Source organism: Gorilla gorilla, chromosome 9 (genome assembly GCF_029281585.2).
Source record: "Gorilla gorilla gorilla isolate KB3781 chromosome 9, NHGRI_mGorGor1-v2.1_pri, whole genome shotgun sequence".
NCBI classification, from domain to species: Eukaryota; Metazoa; Chordata; class Mammalia; order Primates; family Hominidae; genus Gorilla; species Gorilla gorilla.
Genome location: NC_073233.2, coordinates 80,793,075 through 80,815,985, shown reverse-complemented (window position 1 = coordinate 80,815,985; position 22,911 = coordinate 80,793,075). Strand labels below are relative to the sequence as shown.

General features: G+C 40.7%; 1 protein-coding gene across 3 annotated transcripts in view; it reads left to right on the top strand.

Moving 5' to 3' along the window:
• The window catches only part of FCHSD2 (FCH and double SH3 domains 2), a 306,616-nt gene that overhangs the window by 216,072 nt on the left and 67,633 nt on the right, over positions 1–22,911 (top strand). For all 3 annotated transcript variants that reach the window (XM_019037195.4, XM_019037196.4, XM_055356755.1), the window contains one exon: positions 4,931–5,053. In XM_019037195.4, coding sequence (XP_018892740.1) covers positions 4,931–5,053 — 123 coding nt within the window. The remainder of the gene's footprint in view (positions 1–4,930; positions 5,054–22,911) is intronic.

The window sequence follows — 22,911 nt, the reverse complement described above, 5'->3', positions numbered from 1 at the left end:
GTGAAGAAAGATGCTTCTACATCTAAATTCAAAACTATCAACAAAAGTTCAGTATTTCTAATCAACCTCCTTTTGTTACAGGATCTCTGGGGTGCCAGTTTTTCTGGCTAGAAACCTCTGTGGCCATGGTGCCTTTGCCCAAGTTCTTGTCCTGTGTCCTGGAAGTATGCGGTAGGCAGACAGGTGAAGGGTAAAGAAGAGTTTTATTTACTGTTAAAACAGCTCAGAGGAGTGAGTAGCTCCTCTCTGTAGGCATATTGTCCCTTGGAGTGTTCAGCTCTCAGCAGAGAGGAGGCCCTGGAGAGGATGGCTTTTGTCCACAGGCAAGTCATTGGGATGTCTCTGCAGGTCTCTGAAGCTACCCTCTCTGCTGGCAAGTTGTCTCTGCAGCTCTCAATGGAGAGAGTACTCCTCTCTGCAGCTGGCCGTCCGATTGTCTCCAGCTATTAGCAGAGAGAATACTCCTCTCTGCAACTGGTCATGCCATACTCTCTCTACCCTATTCCTCCTCTGGCCATCCTCTGCTCTGCTCTGTCTGAGCCCAGGGCTTTTATGGACCTCAGAATGGAGGAAGTGTGTGCGGATTGGTCTATGGGCAGCCATGGGAAGGCCCAGAAGAGGCACCACCAGTCCCCACTCTAGTCTGCTGGACTGGCAGTCCAGCCCCCAGTCTTCAGGCCCTCCCTGGCCTGAAGGTAGGGCCTTACTGGGAACCCACCCTCTTCTGCCCAGGACTCTGCCTCCCATTGCTATTCAAGGCCCTGGGGCTCAGCCCCAACCCCACTAATCAGAGTGGGCTCCAGGAGAAGACAGAGGCCAAGCAGCGGGAACAGATATCCCCAAGCCAGCAGGGACAGGGGCAGGGGGCCCTTCCTGGCCCTCCCCCAGGAGCACAGGGAGACTCGGATCCACAGCTGCAGGTTGGTCAGCTGTAGCCAGTCCCAGGAGGGTGGGGCTCCTGCCTGCTCCGTAGACCAGGAGGCCAGGGTCTGTAGGTGCAGTTTGAGCGACTGCAGTGGTACCTGGGGAGCTCCCGTCCCAACTCAGAAGGGGCAGGGCTCTGTAGCCACTGGCTCCATGGAGTGTGCAACCCCAGCAATGCTTCCCTGCTCTAGCCGGCATGATGGCAGCAGCCACTGCCATCACTTTGGTAAGGCTTTGGCAGCCATTTCGATAATCGTGTCTACTGGTGGACCCTGGGATACGTGCGTCAGTTATTATCTCATGATGAGATAATATACGTTTTATTGCTGAAGTGAAATATACCGTAGCAACAAATTCCTTCTTGAATGTCTTTATAAAGTGTTTAGAAATTTATTTGTTTGTTTGTTTGTTTTAAAGATAGGGTCTCGCTCTGTTGCCCAGGCTGGGGTGCAGTGGCAAGATCATAGATCACTGCAGATTCAAACTCCTGGGCTCAAACAGTCTTCCTGCCTCAGCCTCCCAAGTAGCTGAGATCATAAGACACGAGTCACTGTACCCAGCTAGAATTTTTAAAGTAGGATTTAAGAAGCTGAGTGAATGTATAATTCCCGATTTGTAATATACTTCTATCAAAATTAAAAGTACAATGCCTTTAGTGAGAAATATCTGTAATCAGAAATGATCCTGATTATGGTAAGGTCAAAAACAGAAGTACCAGCAGAACTTTGATTTTCTTTTCTTCAACTTTTCTCCTCCCTCTCACTTGCACCCATACAGCTAGCACAGAGCCTAGGCACAGTGGGTACTGTTTATATTGTACTGAGATAATAGAAACTGTGTGGGTATTTGGTTCACCTTAAAATCCATGCCTTATTTTTTTTTGAGCTCATGATGCCTGTATTACCATTTGCTGAACTCAAAATACTCCAATGGTTTCCTGCCAAAATGTAATCATGTTATGATTGTCCACCAAGACCATTTCTAAGGTAGAAACCTTACATCAGAAGATGTTATATGTTTCTTTTTCTAAACAAGTTCAGGAAAAGTATGTCCTGATGCAGGAAATTTATTCAGACTTAACACCAGCAGTGTCTCTGGTTATGTTACATAATTACATGGAAATCATAGTAATAATATTTGCAGTGCCTAAATTTGAAGTGCTCAATGGTGTCATCTGGTGGTGTAAGCACTATAGAAGGTGCAGCTTTATTACTCAGTGCTTTTGGGACAGAATTTGTGTATTTAAAAAAAAAATTATAGTAAAAGTTTAATGGAACAGCCAAACATAAGATACAATGGAAGACTTCCATTGAGGATTCTTAGATATAGTACCAACACAGAAGCAACAAAAGAAAAATAGCTGGGTGGGGCGTGGTGGCTCATGTCTGTAATCCCAGCACTTTGGGAGGCCAAGGTGGGCGGATCACGAGGTCAGGAGATCGAGACCATCCTGGCTAACACGGTGAAGCCCCGTCTCTACTGAAAATACAAAAAAAAAAAAGCCGGGTGTGGTGGCGGGCACCTGTAGTCCCAGCTACTCGGGAGACTGCGGCAGGAGAATGGCGTGAACCCAGGAGGCAGAGCTTGCAGTGAGCCGAGATCGCGCCACTGCACTCCAGCCTGGGCGATAGAGCAAGACTCTGTCTCAAAAAAAAAAAAAAAGAAAGAAAAATAGCTAAATTAGACTGCATCAAAATTTAAAACTTGTAAGCCAGATGCAGTGGTGAGTGCCTGTAGTCCCAGCTATTTAGGAGGCTGAGACAGGCAGATTACTGGAGTCCAGAAGTTTGAGTCCAGCCTGGGAAACATGACAAGACCTTATCACTTTTTTTAAAAAAGTAAAACTTTTGTACATCAAAAGAAACTTTCAAGAAAGTGAAAAGACAGCCCACAAAATGGGAGAAAATATTTGCAAATCATACATGTTGTAAGAATCTAGTATCCAGAATATATAAAGGATTCTTACAACCCAACAACAAAAAGACAACTTTATTTATTTATTTATTTTCTGAGACTGAGTCTTGCTCTGTCACGCAGAGCTGTATTTCAATAGCACAAACTCGGCTTACTGCAACCTTCACCTCCTGGGTACAAGCAGTTCTCCTGCCTCAGCCTCCCAAGTAGCTGGGATTACAGGCAGACGCCACTACATCAGCTAATTTTTGTATTTTTAGTAGAGACGGGGTTTCACCATTTTGGCCAGGCTGGTCTCGAACTCCTGATCTCTTGATCCGCCCACCTCAGCCTCTCAAAGTGCTGGGATTACAGGCGTGACCCACCACACCCAACCTGACAACCTAATTTAAAAATGAGTTAAGGACTTGAATAGGCTTTTCACCAAAGAAGATATACAAATGGCCAATAAGCACATGAAAAGTTGCTCAGCATAGTTAGTCATTAGAGAAATGCAAATCAAAGCTACAAAGATATACCGTTCCTAATCACTAATATGGCTTTCATAATTTTAAAAAAATACCAAAATACAAAAGAATAAGTGTTGGCAAGGGTGTGGAGAATTTGAACCCTCATGCATTGCTAGTAGAAAGGTAAAATGTTGCAGTCACTGGAAAACAGTTTGACAGTTCCTCAAAATTAAACATAGAGTTATCATATGACCGAGCAATTCCATTCCTGGGTATATTCCCAAGAGAAATGGAAACAGGTGCTCAAACAAAACCTTGTACACAAACATTCATAGCAGCATTATTTATTTATTTTTTTAACTTTGCAGCATTCTTTATAATAGTCAAAAAATGGGGAAAAGGCAAATTTATATCACCTGATTAATAAACAAAATGTGGTACAACTGAATATTATTAAGCTGTAAAAAGGAATGAAGTACTGATAAATCAATGAGCCTTGAAAATATTATGCTGGGCAACAGAAGCCAGGCACCAAAAGTCATATATTATATGATTTGATTTATATGAAATATCCAGAGTAGGCAAATCCATAGAGGTAGAAAGCAGACTAGTGGTTGCCAGGGGCTGGGGGAAGGAAGGGATGGAGAATGACCACTTAACAGGTACAGTGTTTTTGGAGAAGTGGTGGAAATGTTCTGGAATTAGATAATGGAAATTGTTAAACAACTTTGTCAGTGTACTAAAAGCCACTGAGTTGTACACTTTAAAATTATTAAAATGGTGACTTATATTGGGTGAATTTTACCTCAATTTTTACCTCTACTGATTGGCAAGACTTCAGAACCTTGATTATTATTATTATTATTATTATTATATTTTTCCATAGTTATTGCTAGTGTATATGTCATATGTATATTCTGTTTTTTTAACCTAAAATTATTTGATACATACTTGTCATCTATACAGTTTCCACGGTTTTTATTTTGGTGACAGTACACATCATAGCTTAATCATTCCTCAAATGTTCAGTGATTTTCTCTCCTTTTTTTTTATTTCAAAGATCCCTGTTACAAAATGTTTAAGGAAATAAGAATGTTTCCAACCCTTCATAGATATTACACTGGGTTTTCTTCCCCAAAGCAGTATCTCTGAGTCACTTTTCTTTTTTTAATATTTCTATTGTGTTTTTTCTGTCACTGCTGTTTAGTAAATATACATATACCAATATATAATCCTACCAATAATGGATTGGGGGAAAACGGAGGAGATTATTGTAGAGTGTCTACTCTTTTCCAGGCACTGCACCTGCATCCTTTCACGTTTATTATTTCACTTAACTCCTACACCTAAGCAGATGAGCAAAGATCAGAACCCACGCATTTTGTCTCTAAGTTGTGTCCTGTTTTCCCACAGCTTTACCAATATTGGATCTTACCTCTTTTAGTTCCTGTTTATTAGAGAGATTCAACATTTTCTCAAGTGATTGTTAACTGTTCATATTTACTTACAATCTGTATCTTTTGTCCATTAATTATTAATAATAAAATTTAAACTGAACATACCTACTTTTCTCATAGGCAGAAGATATCATATGTCAAGGCTTTACTGTAATTTTTTTTCTTTTATTTACTCCTCTATTACAGGCTCTTGATGGAAATGTGTATGATCATCTCAAGGATTATTTAATAGCCTTCAGCCGGACTGAGCTAGAAACATGCCAAGCTGTGCAGAACACATTCCAGTTTTTATTAGAAAACTCCAGCAAGGTAAGTTACCTTTAGTGCAACGTGTAGTGTTATCCAACTTAGAAGCCAAAGTATTTCTGCATACAAAGAAAATGAAGGTACTAGTGATATTAGAAGAATGCATTAACGAACAAATTTCCTGGTAACAGCATTCCTTCTAACAAAGTTGGAGGAGATTCTGTTCTCCTTGTTGATGAGTTGAAGATGGCACCAAGGGCAAAAAGAGAGGTGCTGATACAAGGTAGCTTAGAACATTGGCCCGTTGCCATGTGCATTGCCTTTGAGAAGAGTTTAAACAGTTTTGTATTCTACTCAGAGTTTAAATGCACTCTGCTCACATGGGGGAAACAACAGGTCATGTGTCAGTACAAAGAGTATTAAAAGAGCACGAAGGGAAAAGGAGCGTTTTGTAATTGATATAAAAACAACAGTGTCTTGGGTTTTTTTCAAATTAAGCCCTACTATCTATATGCTGTCATTCTTTGACAGCAGTCTTTTCATTTAAAAGTGTTGAGATCCATCAGGTTTGCTGACATGTCACATTGTATGCAGACAAAATAAATGCAATGACTTTTCTTCAAGATTTGATAGATTAAAATGTTTTGCAGTCGTGAAACTATCCTTTGGAAGATAAATTGTTCCTGTGGTTAGCAAATGTTTTTTATCTGATAAATTAAATTCACAATAAATGTTTCCTGACTAAAGGAATGCATTTTTTAAAAATACGCATTTCATAACTGCTACTTTAAAAGATCCAGTTCAATTTTTTTTTTTTTTTTTTGTCAGGGAGAGTGAGAACTGGCTAATACTTTTAGAAGAGGGATCAGGATATCCATTTTCACATGACAGTGTCCAAAGACAGGAAAGAAAAGCACAGACTCTTCATCCTGAATGCCTCTTGTATATATATTCTTGTTTTCACTGTACCAGAGCTCTCAATTCTGTGTTTATAACATTGTTAAAAATGCTAGGTTGATACGGAAATACAAAAATCACTAGCCTGGTGCTTTGAAGTCCTGTCATGTATCTGTTTTCCTATATTGTCATCCCCCAAAATCTAAGAGAAAAGGAAAATGTAGTAAAACATTAATTGAGGAATCTATATAGTATGTATATAAGTATTTACTGTATAATTTGTTTGATTTTAATGTATATATATTTGAATTTTTCAGAAAAGAATGTTGAGGGAAAAGTCTGTGAAAAAATCTTATCTTTGTTCCTTCTATGAAGTGGTTGATTTTTGACTAGTGAACAATTTTGTTGTTGTTGTTGTTATTTTTAGTAGAGACAAGGTTTCAACATGTTGATCAGGCTGGTCTTGAAGTCCTGGCCTCAAGTGGTCCACCCGCCTTGCCTCTCAAAGTGCTGGGATTACAGGCATGAGCCACCATGCCCAGCCGTGATCAAATTTTTTATGTTTATTTGTCCATTTAGATTTTCTGTCTCTTTTTCAGTATATTTGGGTAACTTACATTTTCCTGGACAATTGTCCATTTCATTAAAATGTCCATTTCATCCATTTCATTAAAATGTCCAATTTTCCTAGGCAGTTGTCCATTTCATTTATCAGATTTGATGTCATAAACTTGTTTGCTTCTAGAATTGTCTCTGTTTTTGTTTTTAATATTGTGTGTGCCCTCTGTCTTATTTTGACCAGACTTGCCAGTCTATTTTATTAATCTTTGCCAAGAACCAGATAAAATGACCTTTATTCTGCTTCTCAGTGTTGTGTCTATTTCCTTAATTTTTGCCTTTATATTCATTATTTCTACTTTCTTACAGTTTATGTTATTGTTCTTTCTCAAGCTTCTTTTTCTATTTAGATCCTATATTTTCAGTCTTTCTTGTTTTTAAGTAAATTTGTTTAAAGCTTTTAAAAAAGTGTCTTTCTGCTTGAACTGCATTCTGTGATATGTAGGGCTTTTGTTTTTATATCTATTTTTTTCTCCTTATTAACCCATGATTATTTAGAAATGAGTTTTTCAGTTTCCATTCAGTTGGAATATGTGGTAGGGTGACATTTTTGTTTCTAATTTTATTATAAATTGTATTTTTAATCCAACGACATTTATTCTAATTTTATCAGAGAGGTTATCTTCTAGCAAAATTCTTTGAAATGTTTTTTTCCAAGAATAAGTTGGACTGGAGACGCTACCCTTAGTTTATAAAACAGGAAACATTATAGTCGTAACAGATAGCTAATATTTTACACACACTTAACAATTTCTTAAGACTTTTAGCATGGGATATATCTTGAATCCCATGAGGTTGCCATTACCATGTTCATTTTATATGGAGGAAATTGGACTCAGAAGTTTATGTGGCTTGGCCTGAGGTTACACACTCACACATAGTGCTTTCCATGATCTTCTACTATATTCTCTTTAGCTTGTATTATTTTAATAGAAAATGAATTAAGAATTTATGAACTACTTTGGACACATAAAGAGATAAGCTTTCATTTTCTGCATTCACTCATATGAGTATCTCACTCCCCAGAAATGAGGAATAAATGAGATGCTCTTACATTTAAATTGAAAGTGGTAGGAATAAAAATTTAATAAGAATAATGTAGTGCCCTTTTGTTCCAAGTACCAGAAAAGGCCTACAAGTTTTATGCCATGTGTTTTTCTGTTATGAAGAGCTTGTTATGCTGCTCTTGCTATGCTGCTGAAAGCAACCTAAAGGGAAGTTTGACACTTTTTAGATTTTTTTTATTTTATATTATTATTACCTTGTTCAAAATGTGACATATCCCCAAAGATATTTTGGTGGTAATTCATCCAACATACTGTAAATGTTAAAGTGCTTTCTATATCATTCATCCCCTAAATGGAAACAGGTGGCCCTAGGAGCTTTTGTTAAACTTTAATTATTTATGAAGCTTGCTTTTCTTCTCAATATTTTATGAAATGCTTTGTATATGTAACTGAAGCAGATGTTGTCATAGGTATTTTCTCTAGGATAGTAACTCTAAAGATAGCTCTACTGGCCTTTATAATTTGTTTGTGTGTGCTTGCTTTTTGTCTCCATAAGGAAATGCCTACCAATTAATAACAAAGTTCATTTAAGAATTCAGAAAAATAAATTTAAAAAAAGAATTCAGAAAATAACAGTGTTATTCTACATTTATTTGAAAATTAAATTGTCTAGTGTTACTGTTCTTAATACCTTGAAGTCTAACCAAAAAAAGTAGATAAAAGGAAGGAAAAAACTTCATGATCATTTCAATAGACACAGAAAAAGATTTGACAAAATTCAGTACTTTTTTGTGATAAACACTCAGTAAACTAGAATAGAAGGGAACTTACATAACATGATAGCATTTGTGAAAACCCCACAACCAATATCGTATTCAATAATGAAAGACTGAAATCTTCCTCTGCTAACATCAGGAACAAAACAAGGATACCCATTTTCACCACCGCTATTAACCATTGTACTGGAAGTCCTAGACAGGGCAATTTGGTAAGAAAAAGAAATAAAAGGCAGCCAAATTGAAAAAGAAGAATTAAAATTACCTCTCTTTGCAGATGACATGATTATATTTATAAACTCTCAGAGAGCCCATTAAAAAAACTAATAGAGCTAATAAATTTAGCAACATATAAGATAAAAACACAAAAATCAGTTGCATCTCTATATTCCATCAATGAATGATCCAAAAAGAAGGTTAAGAAAATAATTCCAACTACAATAATACTCAGAGAATAAACTATCTAGGAATAAACTTAACCAAAGGAGTTAAAGGCCTGTACACTGAAAACTATAAAACATTGCTGAAAGAAATAAAAGATATAAATAAATGCATATAATAAATGTTCATGGATTGGGAGATTTCATGTTGCTAATATTGTAATATTCCCCAAAGTGATCTACAGATTCAATGTAGTCCCTATCAAAATTCCAATGGCCTTTTTTGCAGAAATGGAAAAGCCAGTCCTCAATTTTTTTTTTTTTTTTAATTTGAGACAAGGTCTCACTCTGTCACCCAGGCTAGAGTGCAATGGCATGAGCTCAGCTCACTGCAACCTCCACCTCCCAGGTTCAAGCGATTCTCCTGCCTCAGCATCCCAAGTAGCTAGAATTACAGGCATATGCCACCACGCCTGGCTAATTTGTTTGTATTTTTAGTCAAGATGGGGTTTCGTCATGTTAACCAGGCTGGTCTTGAACTCCTGACGTCAAGTGATCCGCCTGCCTTGGCCTCCCAAAGTGCTGGGATTACAGGCGTCAGCCACTGCACTCAGCCCAGTCTTCGAATTAATATGGAACTACAAGGGACCATGAATAGTTTAAACAATATTGAAAAGGAAAAATAAAGTTGGAGGACTCACACTTCCCAATTTGATAACTTACTATAAAGTTACAGTAGTAAAGATAGCGTGGTATGGACATAAGTATAGACATATAGACCAGTGAAATAGAATTGAGAGTTCAGAAATAAACCTGAACATCTGTGGTCAATTGATTTGCAACAAAGGTGCCATGACTATTCAATAGAGAAAGAATATTCTCTTCAGAAAAAGGTTTTGGGAAAGCTGGATAGCCACATGCAAAAGAATGAAGTTCAAGCCAGGTGTGATGGCTCACGCCTGTAATCCCAACACTTTGAGAGGCCGAGATGGGTGGATCATGAGATCAGGAGTTCGAGACCAGCCTGGCCAATATGGTGAAACCTCGTCTCTACTAAAAATACAAAAATTGGCTGGGCGTGGTGGTGGGTGCCTGTAGTCCCAGCTGCTTGGGAGGCTGAGGCAGGAGAATCGCTTGAACCCGAAAGGTGGAGGTTGCAGTGAGCTGAGATCATACCACTGCACTCCAGCCTGGGCAACAGAGCAAGACTCTGCTTCAAAAAAAAAAAAAAAAAAGTTCAATGAAGTTGTGTACCCTTACCTCACAAAATTAACTCAAAATTGATCAATGACCTAACTTATAAGAGAAAACAGAGGTAGATCTTTATGACCTTGATTTGGCAGTGCATTCTCAGATTTGACGTTGAAAGCACAAGTAACAAAAGAAAACATAGATAATTAGACTTTATCAAATTAAAAGCTTTTGTGCATCAAAGGACATTATTAAGAATGTGAAATCAACCCAAATGATGAGAGAAAATATTTGCACATCACGTATCTGATAAAAATTTCATATTCAGAATATACAAAGAACTCTTACAACTCAACATCAGAGACAACCCAATATAAAAGTGAACAAAGGAGGCTGGGCACAGTGGCTCACGCCTGTAATCCCAATACTTTGGAAGGCCAAGGTGGGGGAATTGCTTGAGCTGAGGAGTTCAAGAGCAGCCTAGGCAACATAGCAAGACCCTATCTCTACAAAAAAATTTTTAAAATTAGCCAGGCATGGTGCTGCATACCTGTTGTCCCAACTACTCGGGAGGCCCAGGTGGGAGGATTACTTGAGCCCAGGAATTGGAGGCTGCAGCAGGCTATGATCATGCTACTACTGTACTGTAGCCTGGGTGACAGAGCAAGACCCTGTCTCTTTAAAAAAAAAAAAAAAAAAAAAGTTGTGTACCGAAAGGTCAATGAAATTAAAAGCTAGTTTTTTTAAAAGATTAACAAAATTGATAAACCTTTTTTTCCCTTTAATTTTAATTTCAGGGGTACATGTGCAGGATGTGCAGATTATGTAGGTAAACTTGTGTCATGGAGGGTTTGGTACACATTATTTTATCACCCACGTATTAAGCCTAGTATCCATTAGTTATTTTTCCTGATTCTCTCCCTCCTCCCACCCTCCACCCTCTACCCTCTGGTAGGCCCTAGTGTGCGTTGTTCCCATGTGTTCTCATAATTTAGCTCCCACTTATAAATGAGAACATGTGGTATTTGCTTTTCTGTTCCTACATTAGTTTGCTAAGGATAGTGGCCTCCAGCTCCATTCATGTTCCTGCAAAGGACGCGATCTCATTCTTTTTTATGGCTGCATAGTGTTCTGTGGTGTATATGTACCACATTTTCTTTTCTTTTCTTTTTGTTTTTTGTTTTTGAGGCAGAGTCTTGCTCTGTCACCCAGGCTGGAGTGCAATGGCGTGATCTCGGCTCACTGCAACCTCTGCCTCCCAGGTTCAAGCGATTCTCTCCTGCCTCAGCCTCCCAAGTAGCTGGGATTATAGGCGCCCACCACTGTGCCCGGCTAATTTTTGTATTTTTGTAGAGCTGGGGTTTTGCCTTGTTGGCCAGGCTGGTTTTGAACTCCTGACCTCAGGTGATCCACCCACCTTGGCCAAAGTGCTGGGGTTACAGGCATGAGCCACCACGCCCGGCCATGTACCACATTTTCTATATCCAGTCTATCATTGGTGGGCATTTAGGTCTATTCCATGTCTCTGCTATTGTGAATGGCGCTGCAATGAACATAAGCAGGCATATGTCTTTATAACAGAACAATGTATATTCCTTTGGGGATATACTCAGTAACGGGATTGCTGGGTCAAATGGTTTTTTTGTCTCTAGGTCTTTGAGGAATTGCTACCCTGTCTTCCACGATGGTTGAACTAATTTACACTCCTACCAACAGTGTAAAAGTGTTCCTTTTTCTCCACAACCTTGCCAGCATCCGTTGTTTTTTTAATTTTTTATTGATAACCATTCTTATTGGTGTGAGATGGTATCTCATGGTGGTTTTGATTTGCATTTCTGTAATGATCAGTGATGTTGAGTTTTTTTCATGATTGCTGGCCGCATGTATGTCTTATTTTCAAAAGTGTCTGTTCATGTCGTTTGCCCACTTTTGAATGAAGTTGTTTGTTTCTTTCCTGTAAACTTGTGTAAGTTCCTTATAGATGCTGGGTATTAGACCTTTGTCAGATGCTTAGTTTGCAAAAAAAAAAAAAAAAAAAAAATTCCCATTCTGTAGGATGCCTTTTTACTCTGTTGATAGTTTATTTTGCTGTGCAGAAGCTCTTAAGTTTTATTAGATCCCATTTGTCAATTTTTGCTTTTGTTGCAGTTGCTTTTGGCGTCTTCATCATGAAATCTTTGCCCATGCCTATGTCCTAAATGGTATTGCCTAGGTTTTCCTCTAGGGTTTTTATAGTTTCGGGTTTTACATTTAAGTCTTTAGTCCATCTCGAGTTGACTTTTGTATATGGTGTAAGGAAGGGGTCCAGTTTCAATTTTCTGCATATGGCTAGCCAGTTATCCCAGCACCATTTATTAAATAGGGAATCCTTTCCCCATTGCTTTTTGTCAGGTTTGTTGAAGATCAGGTGGTTTTAGGTGTGCGGTCTTATTTCTGGGTTCTCTATTCTGTTTCATTGGTCTATGTGTCTGTTGTACTAGTACCATGCTGTTTGGTTGCTATGGCCCTGTGGTATAGTTTGAAGTTGGGTAGCGTGATGCCTCTAGCTTTGTTCTTTTTGCTTAGGATTGCCTTGGCTGTTCAGAATCTTTTGGTTTCATATGAATTTTAAAATAGTTTTTTCTAGTTCTGCAAAGAATGCCAATGGTAGTTTAATGGGAATAGCATTGAATCTATAAATTGCTTAGGGCAGGCTGGGCACCTGACTCACACCTGTAATCCCAGCACTTTGGGAGGCCACGGTGGGCAGATCACTTTAGGTCAGGAGTTCAAGATCAGCCTGGCCAACATGGTGAAACCCCGTCTCCACTAAAAATACAAAAATTAGCCGGGCGTGGTGGCACATGCCTGTAGTCCCAGCTGCTCGGGAGGCTGAGGCAGGAGAATCACTTGAACCCAGGAAGCGCAGGTTGCAGCGAGCTGAGATTATGCCACTGCACTCTAGCCTGGGCGACAGTGAGACTCCTTCTGAAATAAATAAATAAATAAATAAATAAATAAATAAATAAATAGCTTAAGGCAGTATGGCCATTTTTATGATATTGATTTTTCCTGTCCATGAGCATAGTATGTTTTTTCATTTGTTTGTATCATCTCTAATTTATTTGAGCAGCAGTGATTTGTAGTTCTCCTTTTCGAGGTCCTTCAATTCCCTTGTTAGCTGTATTTCTAGGGTTTTTTTTTTTTGTTTTTTGTTTTGTTTTGTTTTTTTGTATATCAGTTGTGAAAGGGAGTCCATTCGTAATTTGGCTCTTGGCTTGACTGTTGAAAATCAGCAAACCTTTAGCCAGACTAGTGAGGAAAAAAAGAGAATAACCAAATAAATAAAATCAGAAGTGAAAAAGGAGACATTACAACCAATACCACAGAAATTCAAAGGACCATTAGAGGCTACTGTGAACAATATATGCCAATAAATTGGAAAACCCAGAAGAAATGGATAAATAGGGCTGGGTGTGATGGCTCACACATGTAATCACAGCACTTTGGGAGGCCAAGGTGGGTGGATCACTTGAGGCCAGGAGTTCGAGATCAGCCTGGCCAACATGGCGAAACCCTGTCTCTACTAAAAATACAAAAATTATCCAAGTGTGGTGGCACATGCCTGAAATCCCAGCTGCTCGGGAGGCTGAGGTGTGAAAATCATTTGAACCTGGGAGGCAGAGTTTGCAGTGAGTCAGGATTGCACTGCTGCACTTCATCCTGGGCAACAGACTGAGACTCTGTCTCAAAAAAAGAAAAAAAATGGATAAATTCCAAGATGGATGCAACCTACCAATATGGTTTGGATTTGTGTCCCCACCCAAATCTCATCAAATTATAACAATCCCCAATGTTGGAGGAGGGGCTGGTGGGAGGTAATTAAATCACGGGGGTGGAGTTCCCCCTTGCTGTTCTCTTGGTAGTGAGTGAGTCCTCATGAGATCTGGTTGTTTAAAAGTGTGTAGCACCTCCCCCTTCTCTCTTTTCCTCCTGCTCCTGCCACGTAAGACAAAGCTGCTTCCCCTTTGCCTTCTGCCATGATTGTAAGTGTCCGGAAGCCTCCCCAGCCGTGCTTCCTGTACAGCCTGCAGAACCATGGGTCAATTAAACTGTTTTTCTTTATAAATTACCCAGTCTCAGGTAGTTCATTATAGCAATGTGAGAATGGACTAATACACCTACCAATATTGAGCCATGAAGAAATCCAAAACCTGGAGAGATGAAAAAACAAGTAACAAGATCAAAGCTGTAATAGAAAGTCTCTCAGCAAGGAAAAGCCTGGGACTGGGTGGCTTTGCTGCTGAATTTTACCAAACATTTAAAGAATAACTAATACCAATTTTACTCAAACAATTCCAAAAAATAGAAGAGGGGGGAATACTTCCCATCTCATTCTCTACGGCCAGCATTACCCTGATACCAAAATCAGACAAAGACACATCAAAAAATAAAAACTACAAGCCAGTATCCCTGATGAACATTAATGCAAAAATCCTCAACAAAATACTAGCAAACTGAATTCAACAACACATTAAAAAGATTATTCATCATGACCAAGTGGAATGTATCCCAAGAATGCAGGGATGGTTCAACATACACAAATCACTCTGTGTGAAGGGCAAAAACTATATGATCATTTCAATTGATACTGAAAAAGCATTTGATAAAATTTAACCTCCCCTTATCATAAAACCCCTCAATAAACTGGGTATAGAGGGAACATATCTCAATACAATAAAAGCCATGTATAACAGACCCACAATGAGTATCATACTGAATGGAGAAAAACTGAATGCCTTTCCTCTAAGATTTGGAACATGACAAGGATGCCCACTTTTACCACTGTTGTTCAACATAGTACTGGAAGTCCTAGCTACAGCAGTCAGACGAAAGAAAGAAAGAGCATCCAAAGTGGAAAGGAAGAAGTCAAATTATTCTTCTTTGCAGATGATGTAGGCTTATATTTTGAAAAACCTGAAGACTCCACCAAAATATTCAAACTGATAAACACCTTTAGTAAAGTTGCAGGATACAAAATCAACATACAAAAATCAGTAGCATTTCTATATGTGAACAGTAAGCATTCTGAAAAATAAATCAAGAAAGTAATGTCATTTACAATAGCTACAAATACGTTAAAATACATAGGAATTAACCAAAGAAGTGAAAGAAAGATCTCTTAAAATGAAAGAAATTGGGAGGCTGAGACAGGAGAAACACTTGAATTCAAGAGACGGAGGTTGCAGTGAGCCGGGATTGTGCCACTGCACTCCAGCCTAGGCAACAAAAGCGAACATATGTAACTAACTTGCACATTGTGCACATGTACCCTAAAACTTAAAGTATAATAATAATAAAAAAGGAAGGAAGGAATAAATTGAAGAGGACACAAACAAATGGAAAGATATTCCATGTTGATGGATTGGGAGAATAAATATTCTTAAAATGTCAATACTATCCAAAGCAGTCTACAGATTCAATGCAGTCTCTATCAAAATACCAGTGCCATTCTTCACAGAAATAGAAAAAAACAATCCTAAAATTTTGATAGAACCACAAAAGATCCAGAGTAACCAAAGCTATCCAGCTATCCTGAACAAAAAGAACTGAAGGAATCATATTGTGTGACTTCTAATTATACTACAAAGCTATAGTAACCAAAACAGCATGGTACTGGCATAAAAACAAATACCAGTGGAACAGAATAGAGAACCCAGAATCAAATCTACCTATCTGCAGTGAACTCATTTTTGACAAAGTTGTCAAGAACATACATTGGAGAAAGGACAATCTCTTCAATAAATGGTGCTGGAGAAACTGGATATATTCATATGCAGAAGAATTAAGACCCCTATCTCTTGCCATATACAAAAATCAAATCAAAATGGATTAAAGACTTAAATCTAAGACCTCAAACTATGAAACTACTAAAAGAAAACACTGGGAAACTCTCTAAGACATAGGACTAGGCAAAGATTGAGTAATACCCTGCAAGCACAGGCAACCAAAGCAAAAACGGACAAGTGGGATCACATCAAGTTAAAAAGTTTCTGCACAACAAAGGAAACAATCAACAAAGTGAAGCAACAACCCACAGAATGGGAGACAATATTTGCAAAATATCCATCTGACAGAGGATTAATAATGAGAAAATATAAGGAGCTCAAACAACTCTATAGGAAAATTTTTTTTTTTTTTAGTATTTATTGATCATTCTTGGGTGTTTCTCAGAGAGGGGGATGTGGCAGGGTCATAGGATAATAGTGGAGAGAAGGTCAGCAGATAAACACATGAACAAAGGTCTCTGGTTTTCCTAGGCAGTGGTCCCTGCGGCCTTCCGCAGTGTTTGTATCCCTGGGTACTTGAGATTAGGGAGTGGTGATGACTCTTAACGAGCATGCTGCCTTCAAGCATCTGTTTAACAAAGCACATCTTGCACCGCCCTTAATCCATTTAACCCTGAGTTGACAGAGCACATGTTTCAGAGAGCACGGGGTTGGGGGTAAGGTTATAGATTAACAGCATCCCACGGCAGAAGAATTTTTCTTATTACAGAACAAAATGGAGTCTCCTATGTCTACTTCTTTCTACACAGACACAGTAATAATCTGATCTCTCTTTTCCCCACATTTCCCCCTTTTCTTTTCGACAAAACCGCTATCGTCATCATGGCCCATTCTTGATGGTCGCTGTCTCTTCGGAGCTGTTGGGTACACCTCCCAGACGGGGTGGCCGGGCAAAGGCGCTCTTCACTTCCCAGATGGGGCGGCCGGGCAGAGGCTCTCCTCACATCCCAGACGATGGGCAGCCGGGCAGAGGCGCTCCTCACCTCCCAGACTGGGCGGCCGGGCAGAGGCGCTCCTCACTTCCCAGACGGGGCGGCCGGGCAGAGGCGCTCCTCACTTCCCAGATGGGGCAGCCGGGCAGAGGCGCTCTTCACTTCCCAGACGATGGGCGGCTGGGCAGAGGCACTCCTCACCTCCCAGATGGGGTGGCCGGGCAGAGACGCTCCTCACCTCACAGATGGGGCGGCCAGGCAGATGTGCTCGCTTCCTAGACGGGGCGGCCGGGCAGAGGCGCTCCTCACCTCCCAGACGAAGCGTGGCTGGGCAGAGGCGCTCCTCACATCCCAGATGATGGGCGGCTGGACAGAGGCGCTCCTCACTTCCCAGACGGGGCAGCCGGGCAGAGGCGCTCCTCACATCCCAGACGATGGGCGGCCGGGCAGAGGGGCTCCTCACCTCCCAGATGGGGCGGCCGGGCAGAGGCGCTCCTCACTTCCCAGACGGGGTGGCCGGGCAGAGGCGCTCCTCACTTCCTAGATGGGGCGGCCGGGCAGAGGCGCTCCTCACCTCCCAGACAATGGGCGGCCGGGCAGAGGTACTCCTCACATCTCAGATGATGGGCAGCCGGGCAGAGGCGCTCCTCACTTCCCAGATGGGGCGGCTGCCAGGCAGAGGCGCTCCTCACTTCCCAGATGGGGCGGCTGCTGGGCAGAGACGCTCCTCACTTCTCAGACGGGGCGGCCGGGCAGAGGTGCTCCTCAGTTCCCAGATGGGGTGGCCGGGCAGAGGCACTCCTCACCTCCCAGATGAGGTGGTGGCCGGGCAGAGGCGCTCCTCACATCCCAGACGGGGCGGCCGGGCAGAGGCGCTCCCCACTTCCCAGACGGGGTGGCGGCCGGCCAGAGGCACTCCTCACATCCCAGATGATGGGCAGCCAGGCAGAGACGCTCCTCACTTCCTAGACAGGGTGGCGGCTGGGCAGAGGCGCTCCTCACTTCCCAGACAGGGCGGCCGGGCAGAGGGGCTCCTCACATCCCAGACGATGGGCGGCCAGGCAGAGACGCTCCTCACTTCCTAGACGGGGTGGCGGCTGGGCAGAGGCTGTAATCTTAGCACTTTTGGAGGCCAAGGCAGGCGGCTGGGAGGTGGAGGTTGTAGCGAGCCGAGATCACGCCACTGCACTCCAGCCTGGGCAACATTGAGCATTGAGTGAGCGAGACTCCGTCTGCAATCCCAGCACCTCAGGAGGCCGAGGCAGGCAGATCACTCGAGGTCAAGAGCTGGAGACCAGCCCGGTCAACACGGCGAAACCCCGTCTCCACCAAAAATACAAAAACCAGTCAGGCGTGGCGGCGCGTGCCTGCAATCCCAGGCACTCGGCAGGCCAAGGCAGGAGAATCACCGGAGCCCGAGGCAGGGAGGTTGCAGCGAGCTGAGATCACGGCAGTATTGGCAACAGAGGGAGACCGGAGAGAGGGAGGGGGGAGGGGGAGGGAGAGGTGGAAAAAATTTAATAATTCGATTTAAAAATGGGGAAAAGATCTGAATAGACATTTCTCAAAAAAAGACATATAAATAGCAGACAGGGCAATATGCAATGGCTCATGCCTGTAATCCCAGCACTGTAGGAGGCCAAGGTGGGCAGATCGCTTGAGCCCAGGAGTTAGAGACCAGCCTGGGCAACATGGTGAAACCCCATCTCTACAAAAAGTACAAAACTATAGCAGGGCATGGTGGCATATGTCTGTAGGAGGCTGAGATGGGAGGATCTCTTGAGCCAGGGAGGCAGAGACTGCAGTGAGCTGAGATTGTGCCACTGCACTCTAGCCTGGGTGAGACTCTGTCTCAAAAAATAATGATAAAAATAAGTGGCAGACAGGCATATGGAAAGGTACTCAACATCACTGATCATCAGAGAAATGCAAATCAAAACTACAGTAAGATATTATATCATCCTAGTTCAGGTGGCTTTTATCCAAAAGATAGGCAGTAACACAGATGCTGGTGAGGATGTGGAGAAAAGGGAGCCCTTGTATACTGTTGCTGGGAATGTAAATTAGTACAACCACTATGGAAAACAGTTTGGCAGTTCCTCAACAAACTAAAAATAGAACTGCCTTATGATTCAGCAATCTCACTGCTAGGTATACACCCAAAATAAAGGAAATCAATATATCAAAGAGATATCTGCAGTCTCATGTTGATTGCAGCACTATTCACAATACCCAAGATTTAGAAGCAACCTAAGTGTCCATCAACAGATGAACGGATAGAGAAAATGTGGTGTATATACACAATGGAGTATTATTCAGCCATGAAAAAGAATGAGATCCTGTCATTTACAACGACATAGATAAAACTGGAGGTCATTATGTTAAGTGAAATAAACTAGGCACAGAAAGACAAATTTCACATGTTCTCACTTATTTGTGAGAGTTAAAAAATTAAAACAAATTGAACTCATGGAGATAAAGAGTAGAAGGTTGTTTACCAGAGTCTGGGAAGGGTAGTCAGATGTGGGGGGAGCCAGGATGGCTAATGGGTACAAAAAATATAGTTAGATAGAATGAATAAGATCTATATTTGATGACACAATAAGGTGACCACGTCAGCAATGGTTTATTATACCTTTAAAAATAACAAAACTGGCCAGGCACGGTGGCTCACGCTTGTAATCCCAGCACTTTGGGAGGCCAAGGTGGGCAGATCACAAGGTCAGGAGATCGAGACCATCCTGGCTAACACGGTGAAACCCTGTCTCTACTAAAAATACAAAAAATTAGCCAGGCGTGGTGGCGGGTGCCTGTAGTCCCAGCTACTCGAGAGGCTGAGGTAGGAGTATGGCGTGAACCTGGGAGGCGGAGGTTGCAGTGAGCCAAGATCGTGCCTGGGAGACAAAGCCAGACTCTGTCTCAAGAAAAAACAAAAACAAAAAACCCACATGATTATCTCAATAGATGCAGAAAAGGCCTTCAACAAAATTCAACAGCCCTTCATGCTAAAAACTCTGGAACTAGGTATTGTTGGAACATATCTCAAAATAATAAGAGTTATTTATGACAAACTCACAGCCAATATTATACTGAATGGGCAAAAACTGGAAGCATTCCCTTTGAAAACCAGCACAAGATAAGGATGCTCTCTCTCACCATTTGTATTCAACATAGTATTGGAAGTTCTGGCTAAGGCAATCAGGCAAGAGAAAGAAATAAAGGGTATTCAATTAGGAAAAGAGTAAGTCAAATTGTGTCTTTTTGCAGATGATGGATTGTATATTTAGAAAACCCCATTGTCTCAGCCCAAAATCTCCTTAAGCTGATAAGCAACTTCAGCAAAGTCTCAGGATACAAAATTAATGTGCAAAAATCACAGGCATTCCAGCAGTAATAGAGAGCCAAATCATGAGTGAACTCCCATTCACAATTACTACAAAGTGAATAAAATACCTAGGAATCCAACTTACAAGGGATGTGAAGGGCTCAACGAAATAAAAGAGGATGCAAACAAATGGCCATACTGCCCAAGGTAATTTATGGATTCAATGCTGTCCCCATCAAGCTACCACTGAGTTTTTCACAGAATTGGAAAAAACTACTTTAAAGTTCATATGGAACCGAAAAAGAGCCTGCATAGCCAAGACAATCCTAAGCAAAAAGAACAAAGCTGGAGACATCGTGCTACCTGACTTCAAACTATGCTACAAGGCTACAGTAACCAAAACAGCATGGCATTGGTACCAAAACAGATACATAGACCAGTGGAACAGAACAAATGCCTCAGAAATAACACCACACACCTACAACCATCTGATCTTTGATAAACCTGACAAAAACAAGAAATGGGGAAAGGATTCAGTTTAATAAATGGTGCTGGGAAAACTGGCTAGCTATATGTAGACAGCTTAAATTGGATCCCTTCCTTACACTTTATACAAAAATTAACTCAAGATGGATTAAAGACTTAAATGTAAGTCCTAACACCATAAAAACCCTAGAAGAAAACCTAGGCAATACCATTCAGGACATAGGCATGGGCAAAGACTTCATGACTAAAACACCGAAAGCAATGGCAACAAAAACCAAAATAGACAAATAGGATCTAATTAAACTAAAGAGCTTCTGCACAGCAAAAGAAACTGTCATCAGAGTGAACAGGCACCCTACTGAATGGGAGAAAATCTTTGCAATCTACCCATCTGACAAAGGGCTAGTATCCAGAATCTACAAAGAACTTAAACAAATTTACAAGAAAAAAACAAACAACGCCATCAAAAAGTGGGCAAAGGATATGAACAGACACTTCTCAAAAGAAGACATTTATGCAGCCAACAGACATATGAAAAAATGCTCATCATCACTAGTCATCAGAGAAATGCAAATCAAAACCACAATGAGATACTATGTCACAACAGAATGGTGATCATTAAAAAGGAAACAACAGATGCTGGAGAGGATGTGGAGAAATAGGAATGCTTTTACACTGTTGGTGGGAGTGTAAATTAGTTCAACCATTGTGGAAGGCAGTGTGGCAACTCCTCAAGGATCTAGAACTAGAAATACCATTTGACCCAGCAATCCCATTACTGGGTATATACCCAAAGGATTATAAATCATTCTGCTATAAAGACACATGCACACATGTTTATTGCGGCACTATTCACAATAGCAAAGACTTGGAGCCAACCCAAATGTCCATCAATGATAGACTGGATTAAGAAAATATAGCACATATACACCATGGAATACTATGCAGCCATAAAAAGGGGTGAGTTCATGTCCTTTGCAGGGACATTGATGAAGCTGGAAACCAATATTCTAAGCAAACTATCACAAGGACAGAAAACCAAACACTGCATGTTCTCACTCATAGATGGGAGTTGAACAATGAGAACACATGGACACAGGGTAGGGAACATTACGCACTGGGACCTGTCGGGGGGTGGGGGGCTAGGGGAAGGATAGCATTGGGAGAAATACCTAACGTAAATGATGAGTTGATGGGTGCAGCAAACCAGCATGGCACATGTATACCTGTGTAACAAACCTGCACGTTGTGCCCATGTACCCTAGAACTGAAAGTATAATAAAAATAAAAAAGTATAATTGGATGTTTTGTAATACAAAGTAAGGATAAATGCTTGAGGTGGTGGATACCCCATTTACCTTGATATGATTATTACACATTGTAGTCCTGTATCAAAATATCTTATGTACCCCATAAATATAAATACCTACTATATACCCACAGAGATTAAAAGTTAAAACTTTTTGAAAAAACGGAGAGCGGGACACAGACAGGCACAGGGAGAAGATCACATGAAGATACCAGAAGAAGGTGGCCAACTACAAGCCAACAATAATTACTGTCAGAAGAAATCAAACCTGTCAACACTCCATCTTGGACTTCTACAAAGTCACTTTTGCCAAATGAAGTAACATTCACAGGTTTTGGGAATTAGGACATGAACATATCTTTTGAGAGGCTACCATTCAGCCCACTACAGCTGTTTGTAAAAAGAAGCAAGCTTCCTGATGGAAGTAAATGTTACCTTCCCAAGAAAATAAATAAATAAACAAGACAAAAAACACCCATTCCAATGTATAGGAAATACTGGAAACAGAATACTACAAGGATGTAATAAAAATTACATCTTTATCATTTCTTCCCAGACTGCAGGAAACTCTACAGAACAAAAACCCAGTTTCTTCAACAATTAAATTGCAAGAGGGAGGAAAGGAGAGATAGATGAAGAAACTAGTATATGAAAAGAAAGCTAAACAGCATCGTGCAGTTGCACTGTGGGGGCTGTATTTGTATCCTGATTTGAAAAACTTTTTTGTAAAAAAAAGAAACAATCAGGGAAATTTGAGAACTTGTTGCTTTGTAAGCACTTACTGTAAATTGTAATATGGATATATTTTCTTAAAAGAGTCCTTATCTTTTAGATGTCATACTGAAATATTTATAAATTAAATGATAAGTCTGGAACTTGTTTCAATATAATTAGGGGTGGAAGAGGTAGGTGGGCTTAAAGATGAAAGAATATTGGCCATAAGGGGATGTTTTGGAAACTGGGTGATGAAGACATGAGGATACATTCTATTGTTGTCTTTACTTACATATGTATTTGAAATTTTCCAAACAAAGAGTTTAAAATTTTAAAAGATTGAAACCTCCTCCTCAAGAGGAACAAAACAAAAAGGTTAATAGTGCTTGAGGACAAGTTTGGCAACTAGAGAGGTGATCCTCTTAGCTTTTCTGCATGGTGATTAGAGAGGCTCTGAG